Source organism: Chrysemys picta, chromosome 16 (assembly GCF_011386835.1).
Source record: "Chrysemys picta bellii isolate R12L10 chromosome 16, ASM1138683v2, whole genome shotgun sequence".
NCBI classification, from domain to species: Eukaryota; Metazoa; Chordata; order Testudines; family Emydidae; genus Chrysemys; species Chrysemys picta.
The window spans coordinates 19,115,823-19,136,030 of NC_088806.1; the positions used below are offsets into that span (position 1 = coordinate 19,115,823).

Here is a 20,208-nt window from a genome sequence, read left to right on the forward strand (position 1 = left end):
AGCAGTGTCAATGTATTGCAGAATTGAGCTTTCTACAAAAAAGGTTTTTGGTATATTCCTGCCTCTATGTAGCATGATCTCCAGAAACTTATAAGAATCTTTGTAATATGTCACACTTGCTCTTCCAGAAGTCAGTGGGAGTATGTCTTGAGTAAAAACTGAATGTCCTACATGATATCTCCAAAGTGATTAAACTGTTACATCTGTAAAAGGTTTGTGTGTGGATGGATGGATGGATGGATGGATGGATATCTTGTAAGGCACACAGAGGACCAGACTCTGCTCTCAGTGATAGCAGTGTAAAACTCGAGTTATATCACTGAAGTCAATGGAATTACTCCGAATTTACACTGGTTTCACAGTGCTGAATTTGGCCCAATTCCTCTCCATGCAGGTAAAAGGAAGCTCAGAAACAAACCACATCTAAACCATGATTGCATTCTCTTATACTTCTCTCCCTTGCATGTGACATGCATCCTAACTCAACTGCAAGCTCTTTGAGGCAGGGACTACCTTTTAGTTATAAATATGTGCAGACCCTAGCACAAAGGCGGCCTGAGCTTGACTGGGGCCTCAGATGTTACCATAACAACGAATAAATAATAGTACTGCCGTGGAGAAAAATGCTGCTTGAGAACTTCTTGGAGTCTGATTTAAGGCTGCTTACACGGCACATGATCTTGACGATTTGTGTTTTAACAGTCACAAAGCTTACCTTTTTTAATCTCAATGTCTACTGTCATTGAATAACTATTGTCTGATCCCCTCCCGTAATGTCCCACGACTGTGACAATTTAAAATAAAAATAAATAAATAAATGTTTACAACTGATAATTTTGCACAACCATGAAAAATTAGCTCATAAAAATAGGAAAAAAATGCTTAAAATTAAACATCTATGTTATCCATCAAAATTATAAAAAATAAATAAATATCAAATTCTGCCAAGCCTATTTATGTACCATTTTTATAGGCTGAGATTTTCAAAGCCATCTAGGGGACGTGGATGGCCAGTTCCCATTCATTTCAGGTACTTAATAAATCTCAGCCAGAAAGTATACACAAACGCACATCCATCTGTGTGGCAGACATAAAAAAACTACACTCCTATGTGTAGGCCAGACTATATTCAGCCACTGACCTGTGTGTATTCAAATATTACAGAAGTCTCTTAAGCCAATTTATGACTGTTGTACATCAGAGAGTGAGCATATCAGGAGACACCGTGTAAGCATTCTATGAAGTCTACTGCTACAGCCCTAATGTGTTGAATTCAAAGTCATGTTATGTTGACAGTGGAGTTTAAAATACTATTACTGCTATAACTTATGCTGACAGAAACTGTTCCATCCTGAACATGCTCCAAGCAATTCACAAGCTACACACAGTGTGAATCCTACATTGAGGACCACCTACAACAACCCTTCCCCCAGCACATCTTAAGCAGCCACTTTGAAGTCTCCCCAGCTTTCCAGGAGAATTTTGTTCAATTTTTTTAGTTAAAACGCAACAAGCCAACAAGATCTGGCTCATCCCTTTAGATGGTTGTTTAAAAGTAAGCTATAAGAAAAAATAAAAATTTGCCTGGATTGATCCCTTTTTAGTACTTTATGGTGTATAAAGAAGGCTGTTAAAGGTTGTGTGTGTGTGTGTGTGTGTGTGTGTGTGTGTGTGTGTGTGTGTGTGTGTGTGTGTGTGTGTGTGTGTGTGTGTGTGTGTGTGTGTGTTTTTAAAAAATATATATTTTCCTTCTCTCTCTCTTTATTTTAAATCACCATAGAAATTCAGATCTTTGGATGACTGAAGAAATAGCATCTTTATGACAAACACCACAGAAGTGAAACCTGATTGAGAGAGGAAAGTGATATTTATTCAACTGTTTAAAACATTTTTGGAGGGAGGGGGTTAACTAACACAGCTGAGAATAACTTGGGTGAAAGAATGTCGTTATTAAAGATTCAGCATTACTGCCCCTTCAAGTAAGGGATGAGAAGGCTCGCAATCCACATCTGAGACCTCCAATCAGTCCTTCCGCAAAACCAGGTAGAAAAACCAGACTTGACATTTCACATAAGAACTAAAACACTCCAAAACACCACCTTTCATATACATCAGAGAGAAGCAAGAAAGGGCACAAACACCACTTCATATACCTTTGAGATAACTAATTTCACTGTACACAGGAATCACTTCACCTACCCTCAAACGGCAGCCACATCTGTGGCATTTCACAAAAGCTGTCTAACTACTCACATCAACACTAACCAGTTTAGGATGGGTAACCGAGCAGAATACGGTATCAGTTGAATTTAAAAAAAGAGAATTTAGCTACCCAAATTGGAACTGGAGCAGCAGATCTTAACACCCGCAGGAAGAGATATGAGAGAATATCTAAGACAATACACTAAGGCTCCTGGCACACCACTCTGGGTAAAGGAGCCTTAAAGTGGGTGAAAACGTAATTTACTGTAAAGGAGCCAGAATGTAAATTAGAGTCAGGTCCAGGATCTTCAACGAACACATTGATTGGGGTCTCTGATTTATATCATCTGTCCAAAAGAAACTGGCCAAGATTTCCAAAAGTGACCAGTGATTTTGAGGGCCCAACTTGAGATACCTTACAGTGGCCTGATCTTCAGAGGGTTGTGCTCCGCACATTCTGAAAATCAGACCTCTTTAAGGGTGTCACAAGTTGGCAATCCAATATCACTAGACACTTTTGAAAACCTTGGCCATTACGTCCAGCTGCAACATGCTCGGGCATCGGTTGAGCATTAACTCAGAGGGAAGATCATCACCTATGGAAATTAACAGCATCAGACCCTGTGGTACCCAATTCAAGTAATGACCAAGTCCAACCCTGCTTCGCCTGTGACATTTGACAAGATCACACTCACAGGTGGTAAGGCTTTGGATGCAGTGTAGGTAGACTACTAATTAGCAGGCTTCAAAACCAGCCTTAATTAGAGGCCGCTATCATTTTTTGGCCTCTCTGGGCTAGAACTGGAATTATGGATAATTAATCTTAAAAATATCACAGTTCTCATGATGAGTTTCCAGCAGCACAGCAGGCAGTGAAGGACATGGCATCATTTTGGAGAAGAAAGGACTTTTTTTTCCCCCCGTTATAAAAAGAATGAAGCACTAAGGGACCTGATTTTAATTTAACAATATCCCTGTTAATAAAAGAGTTTCTATAGGACTTACTCATGAGTAAGGCTACGATTTTCTCATGGATATTTTTAGTACAAATCAGGGACAGGTCATGGGCAATAAACAAAAAGTCACAGAAGCCGTGACCTGTCCCTGACTTTTACTAAAAACATCCCTGACAAAATGGGGAGGGAGGACCTGGCAATCTGCTGCCCCTTTCTCCCCCCTGCAGTGGCTGGGAGCTGCAGGGACCCCATTGCCCAGTGGCTGGGAGGGGTCCCCCACCACCCTGCCAGGCTGGGAGCTGCAGGAGGACGGGCAGATGTCCCTGCCAGCGTCCGAGTCTGGGGAGCTGCGAGGGCCCCCTTGCCCCCCGCTGCTGAGCAGCTCTGGGGTCCCTCTGCTGTTGCCGGCAGCTGAGAGCTGTGGGGCGGAGCTGACTGCTCACGACGGTAGGGGAACTGCACGGGGGCCCCTCAACCCGCAGCCACTGAGCTGCTCCGATGTCCCTCTGAAGCCGCTGGCAGCGACGGCTGGGAGCTGTGGGTGCCCCAGCTGCTCGCAGCGCCTGCCAGCAGCTGCAGCTGGACAACTCAGGGGTCGCCGGCGGCAGCAGGTCAGTTGCAGGGATCCCGCTGCTCACAGAGGCTGGGCTGCTGTGGGGTCCCCAATGTCATGGAGGTCTCTGGAAGTCATGGATTCCGTGACTTCCACGACCTCCGAGACATAATTTTGCCTTACTCATGAGTTTGCAAGCCTGACTTAACTTCCAATCATGTAGCTCTAGAAAAAAGCCTAGAAATCAGGTGAAAAAAATTTTGCTTGGGACACATACTTTAAAGTTACCAGACTGGGTCTTTCCCACAGATGCCAAGTTGAGACTCAAGTCTTCTATTTTGTTCTAGTCAACACAGGTTCTTATACCCTGCTCATTACCATGATATCTGAGCACATTAAGCAATCTGATTAACATCTGTCAGGGACTAAGATTATGGAACAATAAGGAGGAAAAAGAAAGATATTTTATTCTTTAAAGATGCTCTGCACAATATTTTTCTGTCCTTTTTTGCTTCTTTTTGATTCACTAAGAAGGATCCGCCGCTCTTTTTGTTGTTGTTTTTAAGAAGTTAGGTTTTATTTTTCTGCCCCCTTTTTTTTTTTTTTGGAAGCTTCAAAATATCAGGAACATCAAGCCTGACCCTTCCAGGGTTTTACTGGAGGAGTTGGGGGCCTCAGATCTGGTGGAAGAGCTCGTTCACCACTTAACTGAAGGGGTTGGGGTGCTGAGTCTTTAACAAAGATGTCCTTTCTGCCAAACGTTTCTTAGATGTTTCAGTTAAAAGGGCGTGAAGAAAAAGAAAAGAGTTCAAAATAGCCTGATCAAAAATCCCCTCATCTCTCAAGTGCTCAGTATTCAGCCTGTTACCTCCTGCGATATGGAGTTCCACGCTGAACAAGACCTGAATTTCTTACATAAAAACAAGCAGAAAGAGCAAAACAGGACACAAACCCTTTTTTTTCCCTACTTTCCAGGTCACCTTTAAACATGGAAGGCACTCAAATCACAGTGACAGATGCAGTGTAAATACCTAGAGAAAAACAAACACATTCCTGCCAGTGCCGCTACATTGTACGTGCCTCGGTGGAGAAGAGGGTGGCAGCATATCACTCATTCAGTCGGAAAAAAGAAAAAAAGAACTAGCCTACTGGCTTAAGAACTTTTATTTTGATTTCCAGTCCTGGTTTCTAAACTCCCCGAGTTCGGAGATGCAGAAGCAACGTGCTCAGGGAAGAGGGAATGCTTTGCCCTGACCAGCAGACACCATCTGTGTCTGATTAAAGAACTGCACCCAACGGGCACTAAAGGAAGCTCCATTCAGTCCCGCTTAGCTGGAATTAACAGGAAAGCAGCCACATGGCTGCTGACTCAGGGTATACAGGGGAAGGGGTTTTGCAAGAGCTCAAAACAGGATGCAAAGACTCCACAGCAAGAGAAGTAAAAACCAAGGGGCAGACAAAAACTAGTATGGGGTGTATTCAAAGCATTAGTTACAGCTCTAATAATATGGTGAAAATGCATATGCATTAATAATTCAAAGTGAGTGCAGTAGCACCAGGGGTCACTATAAACTGGTCAAAAACCTGTGACATTAAATCCAACTTCAAACCACAAAACAAGACAGACAGCTAGCAGCTCATGAAGCAGATGCTGCTGCTACCTGCACTCCTCTTCCCTGCCCGCATCCTATGGTCCCCATGGCTCCTTTATCAGAGCGTCCCATCCTGATAAAACTCACAGCTCTTTTACCTAAACCTTTCTGACCCCCAGGTTTCAGCTCCCTAATGCTCACTCCTCAAGCTGTCCCGGTAATTAGTTATTACTGGGCTCACCACATACAAAAGTCATATACTGTCGGCCAGCACGTCCAATATAAAGTCCTATTTTCAGGGTAATCAGACCTCAAACTGTAAAACTAAGTTTTGTTGTTGTTTTTTTAAACCCACTCCAAGCTGAAATTTGATAAATAAGAACTTAGCCCACAATCATTTTTAAGTCAGCTTGTAAAAGTTTGACCCTTTTGAAGTTTCATATTTGCAATAAAAAGGGCAATATTAAAGCCCTACACTCAACAGCTATGCAGATGTGGTGAATGTAACAGCAAGTTGGGAGGATTTTTATTAATATCTAAACACAAACTGGCATGACAAGACCATAAAGACTGCCTGAAAATGAGGTTTTCTGATAGATCATCTGCTTTATAACCACATTAATGAGCTTTATCATTCACCCAATAAAGTTAATTTTAAGGCAGGCACATGGATTATGAACATATATATTTTGAAGCATATGCCATTTTGTATTTTTATTTCAATAGCTCATTACTCATGGGGTTGGTTAGTGATTCATTAGGTAACATTCTTCCTTCTGAATTATTACTGGCATCACTCCTCAGTATGGTGATGCAGAAGTTTACCCTATTGCTTAAGTCTTTGAATGAGGCTTAAAAAAAACCCCCTATGTCCTGACCACTGAGAATCAACAGAAATCTTTTGGTGCTTTTCAGAAGGGTATGCTCGTTAACCTTGGTGCCTGACCACATCAAATTCAGGCTTTTACTCAGCCTATCAAATCAGGTTCTGTAAAAGTCATCTGGGAAACTGAAGAACTTTCAAGGGAACTGTCAGTCTGTCAGCGTGGTAAGATGGTAGATCTTGTGTGTTAAAAACATGTATACCACATTGATAGGCCACTAGCTGTTTATTAAAGTTCTGTTAATTGGGTGGAGGGGCAGAGAAAAAAACCCCAAGAAGCTTGCTTATCAGGAGCAAGGGATGTGTTATGTGGGCTTTAGTGGAGTTAGAAATTAGAGAGGAGTAATGCGTTAGTAGAGGATAGCTTGAAGATAGAGAGTCCTGCAGAGGTAGCATTACACATTTCAGTTTAAATATTACATTCAATATGAGCCACAGAGCCAAGTCCTGAGTGCGTTGATAAACTGTACTTCTAGCCAGTGTGTAATGGGAGCATTCAGCTTCATATGTCTTTAGCGCCATGAATGCAACCTGAATTAAGTACTAGATGGTATAATGGCCAGGAGTAAAGGGAGAAGTAAGAGTGAGCAAGGGAGAGCGATAATTGATACTTGTGGAATCTATAACAGAGATCAAAGCTGCCTCTCAATACTTAAGTCCCTTAGGCTTTTAAGGTCACAGCCTTCACGCAAGAACAACCCGGAAACAGGAGACTTCGCATCCTATGCACACTGCCACATCTGGGAACAAAGCAGATCATATTTAAAACAAAGAAAACATCAAAGTCTGCAGACTTGCAAGAATGCCTCCGGCATATAGCTCCATGGTCATGTGTGTGTGTCATTTTAAATCTAGAAAAGGGCCCAAATCAAAAACCCATATATCAACACCCAAGAACCCTGAGAAGGTCTGTACAGTTCTTTATCTCTAAGAGCTAAAACAAAACCCTGGAGCTCAACTCTGAAGATCTTACAACAACCTCTCTGACATGTGAAGCTGTCAAGACGGCAATTCATAGCTGCGCCTTTGAGAGAGACTCCCCCATGGCTACAGCCCTACCAAACTCACAATCCATTTTGGTCAATTTCACGGTCATAGGATTTAAAAAATCATAAATTTCATGATTTCAGCTATTTAAATCTGAAATTTAATGGTGTTACAATTGTAGGGGTCCTGACTCAAAAAGGAGTTGGGGGGTGGGGGGTCGCAAGGTTATTGTAGAGGGGGTTGCAGTACTGCTATCCTGACTTGTGCGCTGCTGCTGGCGGGTCGTTACCTTCGGAGCTGGGTGGCTGGAGAGTGGTGGCTACTGGCCAGAAGCCCAGCTCTGAAGGCAGAGCCACCACCTGCAGCAGTGCAGATGTAAGGATGCCATGGTATGGTATTGCCACCCTTACTTCTGCGCTGCTGACAGCAGAGCTGAGCCCTCAGTCAGCAGCCGCCGCTTTCTGGCCATCCAGCTCTGAAGGCAGCAGTGCAGAAGTAAAGGGTGGCATGGTATGGTATTGTATAATACTGTATATCTGTATAGTATAGGGTAAAAGCACACAAAAGACGAGATTTCACAGGGGGAAACTAGATTTCATGGTCCGTGAGGTGTTTTTCATGGCCATGTATTTGGTAGGGCCCTACCCATGGCATACATGCAAACATTTTAATGTACAATATATAAATACAGCCTTTTAGTCTCATGTGCCTCTTTCTCCATATTTCCTTGCTGTATGGTGCAGATTATCAATGTGTGTGCACAAAGAGCAGCTCTCTTCTTGGTATTCAAAAGGCCCTCCAATCCACAATCCAATGTTTGATTGACACATCAAAGAAAATGGATTATGACATTGTTGAGTGGGGGGGGGGGGGGACTGCTGACTTTTAAAAGTGAAAACAACCTAGAAAGTAGATCACACTGCTATAGCTAGTCAATAATTTCCCCAGAGTTCCATCTATGGAATCTGGCCATCCTTATTTACATGAATAACCCTTAACCAGCAAGTAGTCCCAATGAAGTGAATGCAGTTACTCATATTAAAAAAAATTGCAGGATTAGGCCATTTGTTATCTAGATGTCTTGAGCAAGAAGTGCACTATAAGGTACCTACATACCACTGAAAATCTAAAGCTAATTAAAAGGAGCATTAACTGGCTGGCCCCTAAGCTGCCAACTGTGTCGTTAAAACCAGAATTTCTGGCACATAAGCAAAACTAAATAAACTGTCTTTTATGCAAGCAGGTAAAGTAAACACACAATGCAAATGTTCCAAATGATGTTTGAGTTAACAGCTAATACGTTCACCAGCATGTCAAACCTCCACTGGCGAATAAAAATATTACCTGCTACTATAAAAGCCAGGGATCACATCTATAGAAAGTTTGTTAGACATTAAAAACATATCAGCTTGGCATATTTTTAAAACAGCATAAAGTGTCACTCAATGTATTTTTAATGTTCTTCTTAAAAGAGTGACTTATTGTTTATAAAAATGTAAAAGTTTAATTGCCTCTCAAACTATGTAACATTATGAAATAAGGATTACTTTTCTGGAGTATGTGAGTTCTTTATAAATATTTTTTAAATATATTTTAATTATACATTTTTCTGTTTTTCCAGGTCATTAACCTTTAGCAAAGAACAATTTTCCAACACTTCTATACTCCAGTTGCTAATTAAAACTTTTTATTTATATATATATATATATATATATATATATATATATATATATATATATATATATATATATATATATATATATATATATATATATATAATATATATATATATATATATATATATATTTCTGTGACATGCCGCTAACGATGATTTATGATGATGGTAAATATTGTAGGTCATTGCCAAAGTTAATCGCTGGGCTAGTTCCAGCATTAGTTGTTCTTAAGATTTACTCAGGTCATTGAATAGCCACTGCATGCTGAAAAAAACCAGAACTGCTCAAGTGAGTTCCACACACCTTTGGTGGTCAAAGAAAAGAAGTCATACACATCTTGCAGGCCAAAATTTTCAAACTTGGCTGCCAAAATTTAGGCACCTAAATAAAAATTACCTCATTTGCAAAGAATCATAGGGTTGGAAGGGACCGCAGGAGGTCCATCTAGTCCAACCCCCTGCTCAAAGAAGGACCAATCCCCAGACAGATTTTTCCCCCAGATCCCTAAATGGCCCCCTCAAGGATTGAACTCACAACCCTGGGTTTAGCAGGCCAATGCTCAAACCACTGAGCTATCTGGGTTATACTGCATCATGATTCAATTTAAACTTAAAGACAACTTGAGCTGAAGTGAAGGGGATATTTGGGATCAGATATAGGCATTTAATCCCAAGTGAAGGTAACAGAGAGAACCTCTCCTGTGAGAGATAATTCAGTAGCCACATACAACATTCGATTTAGTATTGGTAGAAAACTGAATTCCTCTTTTATAAAGAGAAAGATAAACAGGTTTTGCATCACTTTGGTTCCAGGACCTGTCAGTCTGGGAGGAGGTGCTGTATACAGTACATTTAAAGAGAAGGCTAGGCAGCTGGAAACACACTCAGGTTTCAAAAGAAAACCCAGAACAGAATAAAATTGGTCATTCACATACACTTCAGTACTATATCTTCAACTGCAGAACAGAAACACCCTTTACTTCTTTTAAAGATGGCCACATTCTGCTCTGAATTACTCTAGTGCAACACCGTGAGATCAGCTCCACCCCACTGGAGAATCTGACCCACATATTCCATTTAACCCTATTTCTAGCAATAGGATTTACACATGCACAACAACAGAAGGGACTTGATTGTCTCCTGCAGTTGGAAAGATATCATTGTAAAAGGCTATATAAAAAATGTTAATTTATCCGGCTCCACTTGGGCCTTCAGCAGGATTTGAACCTAACAGCTTCAGAGTTAAAAGTATGAGCCACTATGGCTTGACCTAAAGGACTAACTCTTCCAGAAGCTAGAGATTCTGTGAACCTCTTATGTGGACAAACCACTAGAGAGGGACAAAGATCCTAACATGTCAGTTTGCTTTGCTTCCCAGAAGAATAAGTACAGGTACTAGCAACAATTTTATTGTATTATGGAGAGACATCAATCATTGCACAGTTACGATTTAAATTACCCTTCTTTCATAAATAAGTTTCAGTTTGATTTTTCCCCAATTTGCTGGAAGAAAACCAATCTGGCCGAAATTTCACAGGTGTGCTCTTACTCCAGCGTAGACTTTTTCTGAGGTGTTTGTGGCAAATTGCATAAGTCATGTGGGAAATACAAGGATCCAAAACCTGAGGTGAACTTACTACTTGAATATTTTCCTAACTTTTTTGGCATCAGAAGCTTGGCCTAGAAATCCATTTAAAAAAAATAATCTGTTGATGTTGGCAAGAGCTGGTGCCAATTTTGGGAGAGTCACTGGCAGAATTATTTAGTTATTAGAAGCACTTCCATATTCACTCTGAGCTCTGCTGTTCTTCATTTCCTAGGCTGTCAAAGAAGACCTTGCAAAGTCTCCAATGGCCTCCACTGAGAAGGGAAGAACAACAGAGAAGAAAACATATGGAAGGGACAGGAGACTCTGGTCTGGAAGAAACAGAATAGAGCACCACAGAGAGGATGGGAGGCAAGGTGAGGGGGGAAGGTGGTGTCTACTCTGGGGAGAGGAAATCCCTTTTTGCAGTTGGAAGGCAGGCCGGCAAGTAGCAGGGCTCAACCACGCACAGCTTGTAAACTCTATGGGGATTCTTGCTGCTCAGCCTCTCAAACATTTTTTTAAAAACCTAAAGCAAATTCCTGGGCTTACTGTCTCCTGTGGGCAATGATATAGGACAGAATTATGGTTGTTTGAGTGATTTCTACTGTGCATGTCCCCTTTTCTTTTTATGGAAGGGAAGGAAGAGAGAGGCTGTTTTGTGCTTGTGAGGTTAACAGTGAATTTCAAGCCTAACATTTGTGCTTCCTTTTGAATCTTTCACACGCTCTTTGGAGATTCCCCCCCCCTTAGATAACAAATATATAGTTAGAAGCTTTTTCCCCCCTTGAACATTATTTAAAAACAAAAAAACAAAGAAAACCCCTTAACAACAGGCTTTGCTCACGAAAGGCACAAAGAAAACCAAGCTGATCTCTACAAGGGTCTGCTTCCTAAGAAACACACCAGGAAAAGACGCTTACAGGCTCCAACTACAGCCACAACAGAAACGTGGCGTGTCTTCTTGACTGCAAAGTCTCAGCTTGCCGAAGGCATTCTGCAGCAAAACTGCTCAACTTATAATGGGGATTCCTAGCAGCTGCTGCCTAGACTGGAGGAAGTGATTCTGAGTTCAAGTACTTCCTCTACCACTGATCATACACTTATAATACACTTATACCACTTGCAATGCCAGGGGTTGATGGATGAGAGAGAGTGGGCCTTCCATGCGCAGCAATCCCCAGACAGCTATCCCTTTTGGGGTTTTAGTCAGTCAGTCATTGTGCTGGTACATAAATATTCACACAGAACATATGGCCTGAAGGGGTAATCTGTCAAATGATAGGGCGCCTGAGGAAAGAGAATGATCATAACCCTTTATTCCATCCCACTAGACTCCGGAAAGAACAAAAAATGTGACCAACTAACCATTATGCTGCTCAGCTGTTCATATTGCAGTTCTAATGCACACTCAACCAAAGAGCATGAAAAATCAAGAATAAAATTGAATTTTATTTCTAACAAGAATTAAAGCTACCTCCAGTGCCCATTATCTCTCCCTCTCTCTGTTTTATGAAAATATACTATATTGATAGACTTACCTTTCTTAGTATTACTGTATCCACCCTAGGAGGACTGTGCCGCACTATGCTATTAATTGTTTAAAACTATACAGTTGTGTGTGTCGTCAAGCTTTAGGTTTTACTCGGGGTCAATGAGTCCTAAGTCGCTTTTAGAAATGGATTTTGGATGCTCTTTTGGAGGAGTGGAGTTGGTACAGTTTTAGATAAAAGTGATGCAGGAATGTGGAGTGGTTGTGAACAGGATAAGTGACAGGATAATTTTGGTTAAGTCAGCTCTTGCAAATGGCCACCCCCTAAATGTTCTACTACTCGTGTACCTTTAAAATTGAATGTGTACTAAAGTGTTTTAGTACACACACAATGATTTCTAAATGATTTGCCCAAGGTCACACAGTCAGTCAGTGGAAGGACTAAGAACAATACCCAGGTCTTCTGACTCCCAGCTCAGTGCTTTCCACTACTGCCTAATACTATAAACAATGTTGGCTAGGAGACCTGCTAGTCTTTTCACCATGTGCCATCAATTGAATTTTGAGGGGCTGTGGACATGTGCAAGGGACCATATCACAATTAACAGATAGGGAGCAAGAGGGATGGAAAGGGAAGAGGAGCTAAGCAGGGGAGGGGGAAGATTACAGACTAGTCTAATGACACTGAGTCAGCACATTCCAACTGCCACACAATTATGGTTTAAAAAAAAAAAACGTTTGGTGTAGAAGGTATGTTCTGCAGATAGGGCTGCATTACATATATCGTCCCTCCTCCCCCTACCAAAACCAGTCAGACTTCTGAAAGCTCACCCGTTGTTAGATTTTAAAAAATTTATCATGCAGAGCCTGACCTTTCAGCATATAATTAAAAATTCAATGATGCAGACCTGAAGTATAAATGAAATACTAAATATAATTTATTTCCTCAATATACCAGTAAATTCTTTACCATGTTGAGATCAACAAAGCGCATCCCATTACTAAAGTTTTGATTCCAACTGGGTGTGTCAATAAATTCCATTAGTTGCCTGGTGAGCTAACATTTTGCCTTACAGAAAGATTTGTGGGCTGTTGTTTTTTATGATAGCACTAGTCTTTGTGAAAGGATTTTTCCACCGCTCATTTCAGTGCCTCAAATCAAGACAGAATATGCATTTGCTGCATGGCTTCAATGCGAAAAAATATATAAATGTTAGTAAGCAAGGTAATGCTTCAGAGGCTCTTTATTCATTTACTGCTGACTAATGGACCCTCCTGTTCTTCAGTGGATTGGTTGGATGACAATAGTTAACATTCATATAGTACTTCATGTTTTCAAAGCTCTGTACAAACCTTAACAAATTAAGCTTCAGTACATCCACATGAGGTATGGAAGTGTTATCCCTATTTATACATGGGGAAACTGAGGCACAGAGAGGTTAAATTAACTTTCTCGAGGCCAGAGTAAGCAAGTAGTCGAATCAGGATTAGAACTCAGAAGTTTCTTGGACCCAGGGCTGTGCTCAGTCCATTAATCCATGCAGTCTTTGGGACACAACATGCTAATCCAGCCACAGAGGAACATGCATAAATAAACCATGTGTAAAAGCTATCAGGCCACCTCTTGCAATGACAGAACAGAGCTGGTGTGTTTGTACAGTGTCAGCACAATGGGACCTGGTCTATGAGTACTATGGTAAGGCAACTCATCCAACAACAAGATCCCCCTGTATCTTTGGGTCTTGGTGTCATAGAACTCTCTGAGCTGGGGCACGGGCTGGACATATAAATAATAAATGGGTTTATGGATTGTATAACACTTTATAATAAACTAAAGTAGCTTGTTCTCCAGTAACAATGAGCTGTAGCACCTTGTTTGGATTTAGTGACTACATGAATGATCAGCTCTACTGCCCTCTGGTGACTCAGTCCTCAGAAGAATTCATCGTCGTTTGTATAATAAATTGCACTTGGTTTGTGTTCTATGGAAAGTAGCAAGAAAAGTTTTTTAAAACCCTTTTCCGGCTATGATTTAGAGAACTTCCTTAGGTACTGTGGCATCCAACACCCATTAATTTCATTGGGGGCTGAACATCTAAATCCCTAAAACCCAGTGGATATATCCAGTGCCACATGAATGCTGACCAGCACCACCCAGGCAATCAATGTTTAACACTATTGCCAGATACAGCTCTGCCAAAGCACCTCATCACTGAGATGCAACAGCCCAGATATATCACTCCTGGGTCTCTCTTAACAGGAAAATCATGCTGAAATTAGCATGGTTTTGTTAATCCAGCACTATGGTAAGAAGAGAGCAAATCCATTTTCACTCATCTCATGAGACTGATAGAGGAGCGTCTCTCTAGAAGTGAATCGCCAAGCTGTCAAGTCCCATTGCTCCACCAAACCCCATCACAGATGACATAAACATTAAAAATCAATTTGAAAGCTGGCCAAACTGTTATTGGACACCTTTATATAATTACTGATGTCGCCATAAAAATACTGCCTGTCTACTATGCAAATTTTTAAGAGTGAATAGTTCTTCAAAGGAAATTACACCCACTAGCCCTTCAGATTAAAGTTAGTAATTCGCTATTAGGTGTCAAACTATCATTTAAAAGTATGTCATTCCAACCTACTCCTATTGTCTAGTCTACTTCAATTTATTAGCACAAATGCACCACTTAAGATGTGTGAGCTCTATCCAACGCTATTCTCTATAGCAGGGAACTATATTCATGCTGTACCAACGGTTTTAATTTGTTTTTCTTCTTTGGCTTTTTAACACTCAGCCTTCTGCTACCAAGGAAGCATCATAATGCCCCTAATCTTTCATAGCTAGAGACCCGGGCTCAAATGTGGTTTAGTTCACAAGAGCAATGAATCTCAACCTGTGCCTGAATGTGTTTTTGCTCACATTACAAAAATCACTGCACAACTTGACTCCACTAGTAGTCACTGTTCAGCAGAAACGAGGAATTAAGAGGAATAGGGCAAGTAATTAGGGCCCCCATTCAGCGAAGCATTGAACCACATGCTTAACATTAAGCATACGAGTAGTCCCATTGTTAAGTTAAGCATGTACTTAACTGTTTCCTGAATAAGAACCTGGGGGAAAATGTTCACAAGTTCCTACGTTATGGGAGCCAAAGTCCCATTTTCAAAAATAACGTAGGCACTTAGGAGCCTACGGTCTACACAGGGATACAAAAATTCATCCAAATCAACTAAAGGTATGAATTTAAAGTGGATTAATTAAACTGCATTTAGTCCCTTTGTGGACATTCTGATTCATAATTAAAGTGACCTCAAATCAGTTTACTTCAATTCACTTCCAAAGTGAATTAAAATAAACAAAATTAAGGCCACTTTAATTCTAAATCAAAGCATCCACACAGGTATTTAATTCCGTTTATCTAATCCACTTTAAATTCACACCTTTAGTGAATTCAGATTAACATTTCTAAACTCCACATGTAGACAAGCCCTAAGTCTCGTTTTTGAAAATTTTATACCAGATCAGGATTCGGGTTCATTGGAAGAACAACATGAAGAAAATTTGTACTGAACACATCCATCTCACTTCACACTGTGATAGCATCTCCCTCTCATCATCTTGTAACAGTGCCTGCAGCATTAGGAAAAGTCAACATATACTTAAACCACAAATGCAATTCAATCATTTGTCTTCAAAATATTTTAAGCAAAAATAACATGCAATAAGATGCAATTTCACTCGAGTACATGCATTATGCATTGTGCAGACTGAGTACTCATTATCTTTGAATGACAAAAGAGAAAAGAAAATTCTCAGAGGAATGCACAATGCACTAAAATATAGATCTGTAGATGGAGAGAGATGTACTCAGCACCTACTCCATTATAAAACCTTTTTTTTTATAATAATTAAAAGATTAATAGTGTCACTTCTGAAAAAATAAAAGGAGACATAGGTAGGAATGCAGAGATAGCCACACTTTTCCAGAAGTACAGTGCAGTACAAGGACTGGATCCTGCTCCTGCTGGCACATTTCCCACTGATCAAGGAGAATGGAGATGGAGTACCCATATAGCATGGAGAGTGGGAATGGTCGAGGGGAGAGGGCACTGGTATGGAATTCAGAAGTTATGGGTTCTATCCTTGATTCACCACTGTCCCCATGTAACCATGGGCAAGTCACTTCACCTCTCTGCCTGTTTCCTCTCACACTCTTCGCCTGTTTTTTCTGTTAGCTCTAATGTGTGCTATACAGTGTCTAGTACAATGGGGCTCTGAACTCAGCTGGGGTCTCAAGGTGCTAATAACAACAATAAATCCTGAACATTGTTGACTTATTTTTATACAAGTCATCTCCTGCAAGACTATTTCACTTTGTCCCACCAACCAACGATACTGGGACAACCCTGTGACCTGACTTCAAATCCCACATGGGACTCGACTGCTGTCAGAACATTCCACAGCGATGGCTCAGAAGATGCACGTAAGCAGAACCACAACTCTCAACGTAAGTCGTTAAATTACTCTAAATGAAAGAAAATAACATCAAAGGGATGTGGCCTGGGGATTCTACCCTCCCTCCAGCTATAAGGCTGCTTCTCTGGCTGGCACACGCTGAAGGCATTAATGATGTTTTTTGTCTCTGAAGGCAGAGGACAAGGCTTGTACCATTTATGAGCCTCTGATAGTGCTTCTTGGTCCAGGACAAGTCTCGGGTACAGTTCAATAGAGGGAGGTTCTGCCTGGAGGGAACTACAGATTCACACAGGAAGGTAAACCGGCATCGCAAACGGACTGCAACCCAACCTGACTGGCAGCCCCTTGTTGTATTCTGCCTTAAGGAGGGCAGAGCTGCTGGAATATAATACCTGGGCCTAGGGTCATGTGAACAGAATAGGGAAACCTGAACTCAAATCTGTTTTTATTCTAGATCTACATTAATATGCACACACATGCTTATTCTCATACGTACATATGTGTACACACACACACACACACACACACACACAGACAAAAAGAAAAACACCCTCATTATTAAATCAGTTGTCTGTAAACACTCAAGTTCTGTGCCAATTGCAGTCTTTACAGACACTGCCATGAACTCACCCAGGTGCAATATATACTATTGTTTACTTCAAGGGAGTGCACAAATGTAACTGAGGGCATAAACTGGCCCGGTTTATCAAACCAGTTCCCCAAAAGGGACCCTTTCTGCTCCAACTTCTTATTGCCAGACACTCTAACAAACAAAGCAAACCTATCTGGAGCTCTATGAAGTGCTTTGCTCAGCTTAGTTAGCTAGTCAGACAAGCACAACCCAATTTTGTATGTAAAAGAAATCTGAAACTTACCTGTATGTTGCCAAAGTCCACATTCTCATAATGGAAATGTGCACACTCTGCCATCTTCGGGAAGTGGCCCTTGGTAAAGGATAACCTGAAGTACATCAAGAGCAACCCATAAGATGCACATCACTGAAACAACTGTCAGAATTGCGTGTCATGATGAAATGTAGCTAGACCATCTACATTTAAGCGCCTGACCAAGACAATCCATCATCTTGAAGCTAAGGGAACATACAGTGCTGCTTATTTTGATGCACTAAAGCGGTGAGGAAAGGGATTTGGTGAGGGAGGTAATCTAAACTGCGAAGTGACATTTATCATTGTCTTTTTAGGGAAACACGTGCATTCCATCACCACCAAGGCCAGTGTCTATAGGGAAGGATGCAGGGACAAGCTGTTCCACCTGTACTTGCATTGGGGAAATTAATCTGTAAACAGCCTGACACAAGAGACATATGAAAGTCAAACTTTACCTGTGAAAGGCATCACAGCCCATCAGTTCCGGGTTGATGGATCTGAGGGTGCAGAACAAATGCTATTTATCCTTTGGCTTTTTAAAATTCAGCGGTGAGGCATAATCATCTCCAAACATCCCCAACTACAGCAATGGCTGACAGGGAGATGCTCTGGTTCGGCAACAGGATCTTCCTTCTGCTGAAGCTGCTGCAGACTCCTATAGATACTTCTGGTCGTGAGCCAATGAGATTGTCTTTATCTGGCTCACTCTTCCCACGGGAATATAAGTGGGAAGTGAGATACGGCATCTAGCTGCTCAGCAATAGAACAAAGCCATTTTCCCTAACAGCATCAGAGCATGATCGCTCTGAACGCACAGATCAATGCTGGTAGCTCTGGACCTTCTGCCTGCACTTTAAATAGGGATGGGCCGAGTCATTTTTGCCTTATTTGGACCCCATTCACAGATCATTGGTTTGAATTCTGCTGAGGGAAGGCAAATGAGCATAAAAAGGGAACAGAACAAGGGCAGAGAGAAAAAAACAGTTCAATGGAAAAAGTAGCGTGAAAACAGCAGTGGGCAGGTACAGTGGAAAAAAAAGAAACTGAAAAACAGAGCAGGGACACAGAGAAAAATTCTAATGAAAAAAATAAAGGTCATCCACTTGTCCCAGTTTAGCTTTTCTTCTGTGTCAGGAGTATAGGGGAAGTATTACACTTATACCTTGTACAGGCTTCCCTTTAGCTTTTTTTTTTTTTTAAAGGAATCATCTTTGGGGGGGGAACCCCACAGTTTAAATTACAGCAAGAGTGAGATTCAAAATTCAAACTAGCTTTGCAACCCTTCTCCCCAAAAGTAAGTGTGAAAGGTTTACAAAACCTCCACCTCTATAAGCTTCATCCATCCCAAGCTTTAATATTTAGAGCATGCTGACCGGGAGTTTTGCTTTTCACAGGCAGCAGGTCCACACTGCTCTGATAAGGAGACTACCAGAAATCCTTTAGTGCTTACAGCCTGACTTCTGGATGCATTGGGGGTCTACTGCACTGTGACAGTGTTGAGCACAGCTAGAATCACAGAAGTTAGAGCACAGAGGACAGAAAAGCTACAGAATTAACTCACAAACAAAATAAACCCATTGCTCTTACTTTTTCACATTCTTCACTTTCATGCTCGCTGTGCTGCCGCACGTCCGAAGAGGCAGCTCCCCTGGAATCTCAGGGATATCTGCACCTCTCGCCTACCAAAAAAGAAGAAAAAAGGAGGAAAGAGAAACGTTAGATTTGATCGAACACTACACTTTGGTGCCTCCAACACTAGATAAATACATGCACTGTCTGTGCAATTCTCACATATGTATGCAAGATATACTTTAATAACTTGCCGCACAGAAATACTGAATCCAGGGATTCCAACCTAAAATATGGTTAGCTGCTTACATACAATAAAACCTTGCTAATTCTCACTAATTACTGGGAGAGCCAATGCATTATAGACCCAAAGAATAAGAGGGAAAAGGACACGATTTTCAAAACTAGCAGCCTAACTTTATGCTTCCAAGACCACATTTAGGCTCCTAATTAAGCATCTTGACTTCCAACACCGCTGAGGCTGCTGGGTACCCAGCACTGTTGAAAATCAGGATAGCTACTTATGTGCCTAAATATGGAAGAATTTTTTGAAATATTTAAAAAATCTGGGCCTAAGCAAACAAACATAATTTAAAAAAAACAACCCGTGAATCAATAATAAAAGACACAATGAAAAGGCATCACAAAATTTACATCTGTGTTATTTTGTGGGTGGCAGAAGCTTTCAATTTATGTGGTGGTTTAACATTCATAGTCTTCTATCCATACCCATTCCAGACACTTAATTTTCCTACTCTGTCATCTAATGGCGTTTCAGTCCTGAAAAGAAAGAGTGAAATGTTCATGTAATATTTTGCTCCACTCATGCGGATAAATGTGAGTTGTATCTGTGCCATTCAGTTCTCATCTTAGCCTCCCTCAAAAAATGTTAATGTTATTTAAGACCTAAGTTACCTTGTAAGTTCTCAATATATCACATAGCTTACACTGGAATAATTAAGAGCTTCCTGAGTATATACATATAGGAATTAAAATCATTTTGTTTTAACTGAGCTGTTTTCCATAATGGTTTGCCAATTTTACATGATTTCTAATATCATTAAATGATCTTTTATACCCCAGACAGATCAAAAGGTATGTTTGTGGGTGGGATTTCTATTTAATTTATATTTCAGTAAGATACAAATGTACAGCACTGAGGCACAAAGTTGTTCACCTGGGGAAGAATTTCACCTTTATGTGCTGTGGCTTTGATTATTTGAAATATCTCAGGATCAAAAACATTTAACCCACAGACCTGGTGCTCAGAAAGTCCTCCATAAGGATGTTCATTGGTCCAGAAATTTACATAGGAAACAGGGCTGTGACATTCATTTTGCTATTTGC

General features: G+C 40.9%; 1 protein-coding gene across 1 annotated transcript in view; it reads right to left on the reverse strand.

Annotated features, from left to right (window-relative positions):
- Positions 1-20,208, reverse strand: part of ARHGAP32 (Rho GTPase activating protein 32) — a 410,242-nt gene that overhangs the window by 186,279 nt on the left and 203,755 nt on the right. The window contains 3 exon segments of the mRNA XM_042851949.2: positions 17,281-17,365; positions 17,748-17,789; positions 18,880-18,971. Of these exon segments, the coding sequence (XP_042707883.2) occupies positions 17,281-17,365; positions 17,748-17,789; positions 18,880-18,971 (219 nt within the window).